The following is a 14428-nucleotide window of genomic DNA, read 5'->3' as shown; positions in this document are numbered from 1 at the left end:
AGGGCTACGGAACCAGATCCAAGGGTGAGCTTCCAGGAACAGTGACTCCAAGTCCACTGCGCAGAACTGAGCTGATAATCTGCTGTCACCTCCACGCCTCCACAGCTGAGAACCAGATGCCCAGACCGCACTGCCGTCACTTCCATGCAACACTCTAACTTGCAGCAGAAGGAGAAAGAGCTTCCTACCCTTTCTTTGCATGTTACTAGCTCGTGAGTCTGGCTGCTGCTGTCAGTGTCTGTGCCTTGACAGTGTCGGTTAGTCAGATTTATTTCAAGATCAAAAGAGTTAGGGCTTTCTCTGCCCGACCACCGCTGCACCGCCATCAGGGTCATGAGCCGTGTGCAGCCTATCAAGTTGGCCTGGGTCACCAAGGATGTGTGGCAGGACCGGCTTCCAGGGACAGTGCACGCAGGTGCACATGCAGTTCATGGACGACAGGAGACACTCCATCATCTGCAACATGAAAGGCCCCATGTGTGAGGGATATGGGCTCACCCTTTTGGAGCCAGAGTGAGCAGCTCAGAGGTTGCACGAACCTGTGGCTGGGTCCTGGATGTCTGGGTTGACCACTTGGCTCACAGGGATGATCTGTGATTGTTAATAAAGTGTTTATGTTGTACGTTAAAAAAAAAAAGGATCAAATAAGTTAGGGTTAATAAACAACTTCAGCCAGGCTGCAGGACACAAAATCAACCAAAAAACCGGTTGTGTTTCTGCACGCTAGCAATAAACAATCTGAAAAGGAAATTAAAACAATTCTATTTATGTATGTATCCATTTACATACTTAGGAATAAGTTTAACCAAGGAAGCTTAGGTTTTATATGTTCAAAATTACTAGAAAATGCTGAAAGAAATTAAAGAAGACCCAAATAAATGGAGAGGCATCTGCATTCATAGATCAAAAGGCTTAGCATTACTAATATGATACCACTATCCAAAGCGATCGAGAAATGTAATGCGACCCTATCAAAATCTCAACTTTTTCTTTTAAGAAATAGAAAAAAGTCATCCTAAAATCCATGGAATCTCAAGGGACCCCAAATAGCCAAAACAATGTTGAAAAAGTACAAATTAGGAGAGCTCACACTTCTTGATTTCAAAACTTACTACAAAGCTACAATAATCTAAACAGTGTGGTACTGTCATAAAGACAGACATAAAGACCAAAGGAATAGAACTGACAGCCCAGAAATAAACCCTCCCAGATATGGTCAATTGATATTTGACAACTATGCTAAGACCATTCAATGTGGAAAGGTCAGTCTTTTCAAGAAATTGTGCTAGAATAACTGGATATTCACATGCAAAAGAATGCAATTGGACCTTACACAATATATAAAAATTAGCTCAGAGTGGATCAAAGACCTAAACGTAAGAGCTAAAAAGGTAAAGCTCTTAGAATAAAACAGGGAAAAATCCTCATTATTCACCCTCATTGCCATATTTATGGCCATGACTTCTTAAATACGATATTATGACAGGCGATAAAAGAAAAAATGAGTTGGACTTCATCAGATTAAATACTTTTATGCATCAAAGGACACTATCAAGAGAATGAAAAGACAACCCACAAAATAGGAGAACATATTTGCAAATTTTTATCTGATAAGGGATTAATATCCAGAATATGTAAAGAATTCCTACAACTCAATTACAAAAAACAAATAATCTGATTAAAAAATCGGCAAAGGACTTGAATAAACACTTCTCTGAAGAACTTATACAAATGGCTAATAAACATAAAAAAGATATTCAACATCATTAGCCATTAGGGAAATGCAAAAACAAAACCACAGTAAGATATTACTTTATACCCATTAGATGACCATTATTAGAAAAACAGAAAATATCAAATGTTGGCAAGAATACAAAAAAATTGGAACCCCCTGTGCATTGCTGGCAGGAATGTAAAATGGTATAGCTGCTGTGGGAATATGTCCAAATGAACTGAAAACAGAGATTCAAACAGATATGTGTGTGACAATCAGAGCAGCCCATTCACAATAGCCAAAACATAGAAGCAACTCAGGATCATCAACAGATAAAGGAATAAACATACTGTGATGTATACAAACAATGGAATATTATTCAACCATTAAAAGGAATGAAGTTTTGATACATGCTAACACACGGATGAAACTTGGAAGCATTTTGCTAAGTGAAAAGTTTTTGTTTTAATTTATTTATTTTGAGACAGAGAGAGAGAGAGAGAGAGAGAGGGTGAGTAAGGGGAGGGGCAGAGAGAGAGGGAGAAAGAGAATCCCAAGTAGGCTCCATGCTGCCAGTGCAGAGCTTAATGTGGGGCTCGATCCCATGAACCATAAGATCATGACCTGAGCCAAAATCAAGAGTTGGGTGTTCAACTGACTGAGCCACCCATGCATCCCCTGAGTGAAAATTATTGTATGATTACACTTACATGCAACACGTTGCCCCAAGGTCAGGAACTAATTGGGTGGCTTGTTGAATGAACACATAAACATTGGGTAGAAAGAAGAGGGGAACTCAAGGGCAGTTCTGTGGTTTTCACTCATGGAAAGAGAAAGAATGGAGCTGGTAAACAGGTCCTTGGACAGTCAAGTTAAGAAGGTCACTACATAAAGAGTAAGCATGTTCCAGGCAGAAAGAATGACAAGTGTAAAGTCCTGAGACAATAACAAGTCTAGGATATTGAGGGAATAGCAAAGCATCTGGGGTAGAGTCCCGAGGGGAGAGTAGTAGATGAAGTAAGAGAGGTAACAAGGACTTCACTCTTTGCCCGGCAGAGTCCAGGTTTATGCCTGTTGTTTCAGGATAATTATTAGTAGGCTCCCCTTTTATGCTAAAAAACACACTGAATTGGTCAAAGTCATTATGTGTGCGCCAGATCCTGTTCAGATTGTCTGTATGTGTGTGTGCAGGTACCAGTCCTAGTAAGTTCAGTAAGAAGCCATTGGGGATTGTACTCTGAATGAGGTGAGGAGCCGCTGGGGGGCTGTGAGTGGCAGGATATGATTTCCCTTTAACAGGACCGTTCATCTGACTTCTGGAAGTGACAGACAAACTAGCAGGTGTGGATTTCCCCCCAAGAGAGGGGGCTTCTGCAGGAAGCATTCCCAGGGAGCTGTCCAGACTCTCAAGACATCCTCCCAGGTCTAATACCTGGAGCCTCAGTCAACACTCCAGGGTACCTACTTGAGGGTGTTCAACCCACTTCAAAGATGCGTTGCTTTTGAGGGAAGGAGGGTGACTTCAGTCGGCTCTGTGTCTTTTAAGCAATCCCATAGTACAGGATGGGTTGCTATAATTGGGATCATGTCAACTCTCTTCTGTGATACACTTTATGCCTGAGGATCAAGGGCTCACATTAACAACAATTTCAGGAAGACTGTGAGTGGCAGCCTCCCTCACTAATGGTGGATGTCACATTGTTCAGATGATTTTGGGGTTTTAGAGTGTTGAGAAAGGATGAAATAAGCCAGAGATAACCAGGGGGCAGGACAAGATGGGTTTCCAAAAGGCCAATTCACTTCCAGAGTAGAGTTTGGAATTACCATCGAGCTCTTGCCTGTATTCCAGGTTCCTTAGCAATGTGATGCTGAGGATGCTGGCACCTGCTTTCAGATGGCTATTGCTAGACTGGGTGGCAAATGGAAAAAATGGTGAAGGGTGGTGATTATACAAGCAAACCCTGGGGTCAGTCTTGGCTTTGCTGCTTTCTGCTCTGTGAGGTAGGTCTTGCCTTCCTATGTCTTAGCTTCCTCATCTGCAAGATGGGATGATATTAGCACCAACCTCGAATGTTGTTGTGGGAATTGAATTCAACGTATCTCTCAAAATCAAATAAATGTTAAAAAAAAAAATAAACCTGTTGTCCTTTTGTTTTTTGACTCACGCTAACTGATAATGAGTCTTATAGACTAATGTATTGAAGGCTGGTTTTTTGAGACTGGCCCATCTCGATCACTGTGATGGGGGTTGCTGTCGTCTTTCTGTTTGGGGAAGTAGGTGGGTTGTTTCCTGGGGAGGGCTCTGAACGTCTATCAGCCAACACTGTTGGTTTTAAATAAAGCCAAGCTTAGCCTTTGTCTCAAATTTTCATTTTCATTTCAAATTTGAGGAAAATAAAACCAAACTTGTCAAATTTCAAGGTAAAACTTTTTTAAATCTGACAAGACAGGTAAAATTTAGAACCTCGGTAAACAGAAATGATGACATCAATTATCCTAAGAAAAATAAGGCAAAGATTCTCTAATATAGAAGGTGACATCATTACAGTTCATTATAATCATTAAAAAACTTTATTGAGTATGATCTGGATGTATTTATGAATCCCGTTTCGTCTGAGTAGTTTGCATGTTCTGTTAATGGGTTACTTATCACACAAGAAAGAGTACATCTCGAGGAAAGATATATTTGGATCCATTACTCATCATAAGTATAATTATTGTTTAACAATATTATGGAGGGCTAATGATGAGATGCAGGTGTTTAAACACGCAGTGCCAATAGATTTGACACGGTATTCAGTTCTAGGCATATACATTTTTAAAGGCTCCTATTCACCAGGGGGGACAATAAAACTCCACACAATGGTAAGTGTGTTTGCTAAAAACATGACGTGACTGGTTAAGTTTTAGTCTTTAGATTTTAAAATGGATTTTTTTTTCAGTGATACTTGTTTCTTAACTCGCTGGTCTATACTTTAAAATTCAGAGTAAAAAACAAAACAGAGCTATAATGATAAAGGCCACTTCTCTGGGCCCTTCCAATCATATCTGGAAGGTGTTGGGAGGTTGGAGGACCCACGTGCAGTTCACCCTCAGTCTGAGCAAATAAACTCCAAAGTGGTGTTCTGAAGTTTTGACAAGTACTATTTACCTGGAATTATTGGTACCTTAGAAAGGATGCAGCTTCACCTTCTAGCTCCCCAAGTGAGAAGACTGAGTCTGGAAAAGGTCATGATTTGTCCAAGGAAACACGGCTGGCAGACCACACTTTGTAGACTCAAACCCGAGCCTTGAATTGTTGTGCCAGAACTTTTCCTAGTGTGCTATGTTGCCTCTTGTCAAACGTGAGACTCTAATTATATGAATTCTTGATTAGTACACCCGATTGATAGACATTTTTAAGTATTCACTATGTGCCTAATTGAGGCTCTGGGATCTCTGAAATTCTCAGACTTGGTTTTGATGTAACTATTTTGCTCTTTATTTTCTTATGTGCTAATATTGTCTTCATTAAGTTCTGTGAGGGTGTTAATATGTTTTTGGCTTGTCTTGAATCTTTAGCCCTTAATTGGGAAGGAATAGAAGAAACCAACACTTACTACACGGTGCTTTACACTTGATATGTGTTACTTTTATGAAAAACTTACAAAGTTGACATTGCACCCTAGAAAAAGAGACGCTAAGTCATTTTTTAAAAACCTTTTTTCTTAATGTTTATTTATTTTTGAGAGAGAGAGAGACAGAGACAGAGCGTGAGTGGGGGAGGAGCAGAGAGAAAGGGAGACACAGGATCCAAAGCAGGCTCCAGGCTCTGAGTTGTCAGCACAGAGCCCAAGGCTGGGCTCGAACCCATGAACTGTGAGATCATGACCTGAGCGGAAGTTGGATCCTTAACTGACTGAGCCACCCAGGCACCCTGGGAAGCTAAGTCATTTGATAAGGTTTAAATATCTTTTAAGTGACAATGAAAGAGATTTGTTTACTTAAAAGTTAGGATAAGTGTCTGCCATTCAAACCACTTAAATTTTGTTGAATGAATGAATGATTGAATGAATGATTGAATGCTGGGCTTTGAACTCAGGTCTATGTGGCTCCAAAGATCTTTCCACAATATTTAGTTGCCTTCTTTGTATCCCCTAAGGTCAAGAATACAATGGCTTAAATATCAGCTAGCATATAAGCAATGGTTTAATAAATGTTTTTGCTTATGATGGCATATCAATTCCCTAAGGCTTAAAATACTTTATAGCTGTCATTATAGATTTCTTCTAAGAATAGAAACTATACACCTAAAAAAATTAATTTTTGAAATTGTCATTGGAAGATCAAAGGACATAACAATGGCCATAACAGGGCTGTGAATACTACTCAAAATCCTGGAGGCATGAACATGTCCTCCAGGGATTGAGGCAGCTCTTTCTGCACCAAACACTTCTGGTGATTTTCCGTATCCATGAAAGGGTCACGGCACCCAGACTCCATTTAAACATTTTATGTGGACATATGATGTTAGTTCAATAATAGCTTACATTGGCCTGGGTTCAGCAGCTTTTTGATGTCATTTAATCTAATCATTCAACAGTATTTAAAAGCATGTCCCCATTTTACAGGTGAAGAAAGTTGCATTCAAGAATGGCTAAGTAGAGATTATATCCTATAGTATAAGCCCACTGGTATGTCATTTACCTTGGTTGTGGTTTATTATCACATTCCTAGCTATTTGCTGACTTATTAATTAATTAATTCATTCATTCATTAACTCATTCATTTAAAGAATGAGTATTAGTTGTTATTACATCATAGGAAGTGGAGCCAGAGAAACACAAGTCAAATTGTTGTCAAGAGCACATCTACACTCCCTCATGTATCAAGAAATATGTGAACAAGAAATATGTGAACAATTATTCATTGCAGTCTTCCTTAAGGTAGTCTCAAATCAGAAACAGCATATATATTTACCAGCAGGGACTGGTTAAATGCATTCTCAACACTATATGATACCATGTCCTTTGAAAAAGAATGAGGCAGAACACCATGGGCTGAAGAGAAAGCATGCCTGTGATGAATTCATAAGTCGAAGAAGCAAACTGTAGACAGTATCATATCGTGACAAGGGGGACAAGGGCAAGATGTGTGTGTGTATTCACAACCTTGACCTCTCCACTGGTTTTTGGAAGAGAAAAGTGCCTTTGCTGCTTGGGCCCACTAGCCATGTCCAACTTTTCATTGGATTCATCCAGTATTGGCTCTAGAGAAGAACTAAAAGAATCCTAGGAAGACTATTGATTTTGGAATGAGCTAAAGCTATGAAGGGATAAAAGTATATTCAGGGGAGGAAGGAGGAAAGGGGGAAAAACTAAAGCTAGCATGGATTAAAATTTGAAGAGTTTCTGTTTTTGTTTTTTGTTTTTTGATTTTGTTTTGAGTAGGGGGGACAAAGGGTGTGAGAGAGGGGAAAAGGCAGAGGGGGTGGGTGGGAAGGAGGGAGAGAGAAATAGAGAGAGAGAGAGAGAGAGAGAGAGAGAGAGAGAGAGAGAGAGAGAAAGCTATCATGGTGTGAAGAGCAGGACCTTAGGGAGAAAGGGGAAGATGTGAGACACAATTTCAGAACACATTGCTATTTGCCATGCAAGGCAATACTTCTTTTATTTACTGATTGTTTATAATACTGATGTGAAGATTTTAACTTGCTTTCCTACTAGTTTTTGGATGTAGGGCCTGGCCTTGCTTTCTTTTGAGTGTGGCACCCATGCTGAAGTGGATGGACCACGACAAAACAGATTTATCTGGGTTCCATCGTGCTCTCATTTGTGTAAAAAAAATGTATGTGTATAATGGCACTCTATATGCATCAAAACTTTCTGAAAGCAACCCAAGAACATTTTTGTAATTTTAATGACTTCTTGAGAGTAGAGGGATCGTCATACTCATCTGTACTGTTTAAGATTTTTAGAGGGAGCACTCATTACTTTTATAATTTTAAAAAATATGTGTATTTTAGTGATACCACTTTATTTCTGGTAAATGGAATAGCAATATTAAGAGGAGGCGCTGCCCCAAGCAACAGTTATATTTCTTGCCTCTAAAGGCTTTAAATATGTAAGATTGTGGAGAAAACTGCTTCTGATGCCTATCTTAAGTTTAAAAAATTGCACCAAGACTTATTGGAAGGGGAGCAGTGCACAGACCAAAAGGAAGATGTAGCTAAACCACTAAGGGTTTAATTCTTCACAATGGCTCTAGGGAGTGTATCAGGGAGAATCTTTCTATTTTCAAATTGCAGAAAGGACCTGAGGGGTTCATAGCATCTAAGTGGATCTAGAAGCTGAGTTTGGAAAACAGCATGAAGGCATTTCTATAGGTTGAGAAACAAAGATATTTGCCAAGGGTTGAGGAGATGATGGAAGGTCTGTCTCTTCAATTTCTGCTGGGTGCTGCCTCCTGACATAGCGAAGAATTGGTTTGATGCTGAATAGACCAGGAAACAAAACAACCACCACCACCACAACCGCCAACAACAACAACAACAACAACAACAACAAACCAGACACGTGTTTATATTGGGGTCTAAGGGATCAATACACAGCTCTCATTTTTTCTTTGCATAATTTTGAACCAGGGAGAGACAGAGTAGCTGGCTGATAGACATCGAAATATCAAATAGGTTAGGAATGTGATTTAGGTGTGTGGCCAAAATGGGCTTTCTATTCAGACCCCCAGAATGGCAGCCTTGCCTGAACCAAGATGAGAGCTCTCAGAAATGGCAGCACTCCCCTGAAGGGTGGGAGACAACGGACACTTCCTGACAAGCTTCACTCATGACTAAAGGCAGACTGGAGTCAACCGATTTCTGTAGACCCCAGAGACGAAGGAGAGTGAACGGAGTCAACCACGCTCAATTCTTTCCTCCAAACTCCTCCATCAAGTAGGTCACTGCACCTGTAGAGAGCGATGAAAAGGCAGGGGTGATTTTTCAGGCAGAGTCTTCTCTCCAGTATAAAACTGAAGCATATTTTTTTTCTAAAAAAAAATCCTGAGAGGTTTAATGGGGGAGGACCTGGACGCTTCATATAAGAACTGGTGTCTTAGCATGAAGCCCTCTTGGGGCACCTGGGTGACTCCGTTGGTTAAGCGACTGACTTTGGCTCAGGTCATGATCTCATGGTTCATGGGTTTGAACCCCACATTAGGCTCTCTGCTGTCAGCACAGTGCCTACTTCTGATCCTCTGTCTCCCTCTCTCTCTGCCCCTCCTACACTTGCTCTCTCTCTCACTCTCTCTCTCTCTCTCAAAAATAAATAAACTTAAAAAAAAAAGAATAAAACCCTCTCATTCTGTTTGGAGGAGCCCCAGCCAGCCCACCCACCCACCCAGAAGTGAAGCCAGTCAGTTCACATGTCTTGGCTGCCTCTACCAAGCTCATGGTTATGGGAAGAAACCCCGAATTCTCTAATAAGAGAAGCACATTTGCACAAACAGAAAGAAAATTCATCAACTAGGCTTTTATTCACAATACAGGCATACCTTGCAGATATTGAGGGTTCAGTCCGAGACCACTGCAATAAAGTGAATATCACAATAAAGTAAGTCAAATGAATTTTTTTGTTTACAGTGCATATAAAAGTTATGTTTACACTATACTATACTCTGTTAAGTGTGCAAAAGCATTATGTCTAAAAAAAACCCCATGTTTATACCTTAATTAATACTTTATTGCTACAAAATGCTAACCATCTGAGCTTTCAGTGAGTTGTAATCGTCAGTCACAGATCACTATAACAAACATAAGAATAATTAAAAAGTTTGAAATATTATGAGAATTGCCAAAATGTGACACGAACACAGGAAGTGAGCAAATGCTGTTGGAAAAATGGTGCCCATAGATTGTTGTATGCAGAGTTTCCACAAAACTTCAATTTGTAAAAAATATAATATCTGTGAAGCATAATAAAGCAAAATGCTATAAAGTGAGGTATGCCTTTACCAAGAACTACCAGAATTTAAGGAAAGCCAATTGCACAAAAAGGACCAAGAAGACCCAATACAGAAATTGACATTCGAAGAAACTGACATAATTGAGAAGCCAGAAGAAACTTTTCACTTTAGGAGATACCTAATTAGCGCCTTCTGGGGAATGCTGAGGAAATCTATAAAATAAGAACAGCTCTGTCCTTGAAAAAGAAGCACGGAGCAAGTAGAAAGAGCTCATGGAATCAAACATATGCCGGCTAAAAGTAAGTAGTTTAACAGAAGACTGCAAGAAGAAGTTGCAAAATATTTCCCAGAGTGTAAGGCAAAAAGAAAAAAATAAGAAAAATTCAAGAGGAAAAGTTAAGGCATGGGGAATCAATCAAAAAGTGATCAAAGCAAACATAGAAAATAGGAAGTCCACAGGGTGGACCCAGCCTGAAGCACCAATGATTCCTTACTGGTGGATCTGTGAGTCTGGCAGCAGGAGGCTGTAGGGCCGCCAGGCCCAGGTACCGACACTTGTCTCCTTCCGTCAAGTTCTCTTATCATCCCCTCTCCTACTTCCATTGTTCCCATTTGACTTCTGTTTAACAGAGAGCTTAGTGATCCGCCCCAGGTCGGAGGCTCATTGTTAAGGCCTGAGCCCACAGAACTACCCTGACCAGTCAGTCCTAAGGAAACTTTGGCTTCAGGATGGTGTCAGAGGGAGCACTGCTGTAATACAAGTAGCCTGGGTATAAATCACACAGAATAAATTCTGGAAGCCCCAGGGGAAAAATTATTTGAGCTAAAGTTTAGAAGTTTAATATCTAAAACCAAATCCAATTATGAAGATGACTAAAATTGCGATTTTGTTAGATATACTTGTATGTGTGTGTTTGGAACAGTGGGAGCCATTTGGGCAGTTATTGCACCTCTGTGTGATTCATTTTCCTCCTCTGTGAAATGGGGAGAGGAAAGTACTGGCTTCATCGGGTTGCCATAAGGATTTGATGAATTCCTATGTCTAAAGTATTTAAAGCAATGCCTGGTCTATACCAGGTACTCAATAAAATGTTTGTTGCTACTGGTTTATAATGAGTAGTAGATCATTAATAAAAGCTACTCCTAAAAAAATAAAAATCTATAGAGAAGGACAAGCATGCTTTTTCTTCTAAAAAGCAGGTGACTCTTCATGTTTTGGAGGATCTCAACATTCTTGTCTGAAATTTTAGAAATTTAGAAATTTTTGAAATTTCCGAAATTTCACAACTTGATTTTCTTTTCATCCTCTTCATTAGATATGGGTTTATATATCAAACCTCTAACCCCTATTTCAAATAACTATTTCCCTCTGAGTTCCCCAAATTTATTCTGCATGATATATGCTCAGGTTGCTTGCTTGTATTACAGCAATGCTCACTCTGACACGATCAGCTTTGCCAAGAAGTGCTTTTCAGTCTTCAGGTTTTTGGTATTGTTTGGTAGGAAGGATTGTATTTATTTTCAACAGCACAGGATTAAGAAATAACACCTTACGAAAGAAAAAAAAAAAATCTCACGGCAGAAGCTTACCATCTGTTTGTGCAATGACCTCAATAGGTAACTCTGAATCCCCTTTGGTAAACTTCCTATTAGAATTCTGGCTGGTCTACTTCTTATTTGTTAGAAATAACTTTCACCAGAGGAAATTGGGCCAAAAACCTTGCCAGCGTATTTAACTCTTGTCCTTTAAGAAATTATACTTTGATTTTCGAGGTTTGACTTTGCTAGATAATGAAATTATCATGGTGGAACAAGCCATAGAAATAATAAATACAGTAATTCTTCTTTGCCTATTGTGTGTCTTTGCTATTCATAAATTTTAGGGCCTTAGATATTAGATACACTTACGTAAGGCCTCACGAACGGTAATTATCTTTTGGCCAAAGAAAAAGCCCAAACGAATGCTAAGCTGCATTATCGCTTGGCTTCTGACATGAGCTGATAATCAGATTTTCTTGCTTAAATCCATGGTGCTCGAACAATGCTACCCACTGTCTGTGCTTCCCGATATTACCCTTAATTAGAAAGAACAGAAACACAAATCTGAATTATTTCAAAATCTGGTTTCCATGGTCAGTGGTTTGAAGGGCTTAACTTTATTATCAATAAACCTGGCTTTATTGGCTAATGAAATCTGAAATGTGAAGCCTGGGATACAGGGAGTGTAATACTCTGATGTTTACACATCAAAATATCCAGTGTGGGCAAAGTGTTTTGTAATAAATCTTTGGATAATTGAATTATGATTCCTTTGTCCGAGTACAATCTAAAACAGCACTGAGGTCCTTCTATGCAATAAAAGTTCTAGGAATTAGCTTCCCACTTGGCTCCTTAGGGCCAAGCCTAAGGAGAACCTGAAAGGAACTTCAGTTTACGTTTCCTTAAGATGTGACACCTTTAGGCTTAATAATGTATGTACCCATAGCTGTCAAGGAGGTGTTGACCTTTTATTTATTTTCTTCCACTTTAGTAGGTTTTGTTTGACAAGTTAGGGCACATAGTTGTAAGTGTGTGATGGTCTGGCCTTGTACACATACACATACCTCCCTCAATGTATTAGTTTTAAATATTCACGTTGGGCCCTTTGTGCTACGTAGAATAGTGTTTGGGCTGGCATCTGAGGATAAAATGAGAGATCGGTTGTATTTTTATTTATGGTCATGTAAAAAGAAGGCCAGGATGCCTGACCCTGTTTGAAGGGCTAATCAGTAACTAAGTGAAGATGGTGACTTTGTTAGTTTCCTGGAAAACAGCATCAGGAAGCTAATTCCCAGAACTTCTATTGCATAGAAGGACCTCAGTGCTGTTGACAAATGTGTACACACATACACATCCCACGCACATATATACACATATGTCCTATTTTATACATAGCATATCTCTCTATATCCTGCTTCTCTGTGGCTGGTGGGGTCCTAAGTATCAGCGTGTTTGTAGACTGTGGCCTTGATCCCTTTCATTCTCCGTTTAATGGTATTTTTTTCCAAGACCTTATCTTTTCTTCTTTGTGAATATTATGCTTTTCCTTTCAACCCCTCATTAATATTTTCTCCCCACTCATCCCTTCATGACCTCTGTGCTATAGGTGCTTTGTAGTTGCTTCATCACCTAAACATTCATGGCAGCAGGAATTACTTTTCCATCTGTTTTCCAGAGGAAGATATTGAAGCTTAGAAAGATAGAATAATTTTCCTAGGATCACATATCCAGTAGATGGTGGAGGCAGGATTCCAACACAGATACCATTAATTCCAAATCCCATGATCTTGAGTACTCTGTTGTACTGTCCCACCAAATGGTATGTATGTTAGTTTCTTTTGATTTATTTCCTTTGTCTTCATTGCAGTTCTATTTCATTGGCTGGGCTAGATGCCCTCTTTCTCCAGTTACCAGGGACCAGACTGGATTGGATTTGTCTAGAGTTCAGGCTCCTGTGATTTAAGAGTTATCATGGAGCTAGGTATTTGCTTTAGATGGAGGTATTGGGGTAAGAAGCATCGCTTTTACTACTTCCTGGGATAGCAATCCTAAGTGCCTATGGCGCTCCTGGCAGGAAGTATCAGGAAGATGCCATTTGGAAAAGCTAGATGGATCCTCCAGGACTATGAAATGGATGACCACAGGGGGAAAAATACCATCTAACCTGGATAATATAGGAGACTGAGCAGTGAGGGGTGGCTGGTTAAACATGGTAGACTGACCACATCTACTTATCTCCTCTCCCTCTCTCCAAACGCCGCAGAATTAGCAACAGAACAAAGCCTCTCAGATGGTATGCTGCAAATGGGTCACACGTGGGCAGAGATATTAATCTATTTAGTCCTCTTGATAGTGTTATGAGGGCTGGGATAGCAAGTAAAGTCAGACCAGTTGGCCTTGGCCTTGAATAGTCTTATCCATTTACCCCAGTGTTCCCTACAAATGCCATCTACTTTTTGTCTTATGTGATTTTGAAAATAATTGGGAACCACTGCTTTTAAACAAAATGCATTCACTCACCAGAAAGAAAAACAAAGAGAGGAGATAACATCAAGTGAACAATTTGAACAATTCTTTTGAAAGCTGTGAAGTTGGCTAAAATGTGGTCGCTGACCTAAGAGAATGGAGTGATTCCCAACACAAGTCTACATGGGGGTCCTACAAGGAGAAGTGAATCAATTCATTCTACCACCAAGAAACCTGGGACTTGAAGGTTTCACATAGCGTCTAAAGCAGGAAAGGAGCAAGGGGCTTAAAACAAGGGGCTGGTGGCAGTCTGGATCCAGAACTCCACTTTTCCTTTGCTCACCCTTGCAGAGTCAGACAAGGATTTATTCTCTGGCAAAATTAAGGTAGAGTGGCTCTCAACCCAGGGACAGTGGGCTCAGAGATGAGGTGGACTCTCCAAATAGGGGTTTCTTGAAATTTTAGGTGGTAGTCTGTGGGACCTTCAGACCCTTTTTCCTGGTCTATCCCCAGAATTCGATCAACCAGACAAATATTTCCTGGAGCATTCTTCTGTGGAGAAACCAGAGAAATGCCCTTCACATTCTGACCTTGAGGGATCTGTCATGGGAAAGTCAAGCTCACTGCTTGTGATGCAACAGTGAAGCCGGGTAATCAACAAGTGAATCTAGAGTTTGCAGATAGCTTGTAGTGCCTTACTATTAAATATCAATGGATAGCCAAAATTGCAAATAAGTTTTTATAATTTTTAATTTTCAGAAGAATTTTTATGCT

At 39.9% G+C, this 14428-nt stretch overlaps 1 protein-coding gene across 1 annotated transcript in view; it reads left to right on the top strand.

Moving 5' to 3' along the window:
* Positions 1–376: 376 nt before the first annotated feature.
* CB4H12orf42 (chromosome B4 C12orf42 homolog) overlaps positions 377–14428 on the top strand; it is an 81893-nt gene continuing 67841 nt past the window's right edge. Inside the window, exon 1 of the mRNA XM_078449209.2 lies at positions 377–479. Coding sequence (XP_078305335.2) covers positions 377–479 — 103 coding nt within the window. The remainder of the gene's footprint in view (positions 480–14428) is intronic.

This window comes from Panthera onca, chromosome B4 (genome assembly GCF_046562875.1).
Source record: "Panthera onca isolate mPanOnc1 chromosome B4, mPanOnc1 haplotype 2, whole genome shotgun sequence".
In the NCBI taxonomy this organism is placed as follows: Eukaryota; Metazoa; Chordata; class Mammalia; order Carnivora; family Felidae; genus Panthera; species Panthera onca.
Note: the sequence above shows the minus strand (reverse complement) of the source record. Positions and strands in the feature narration are given on the sequence as shown.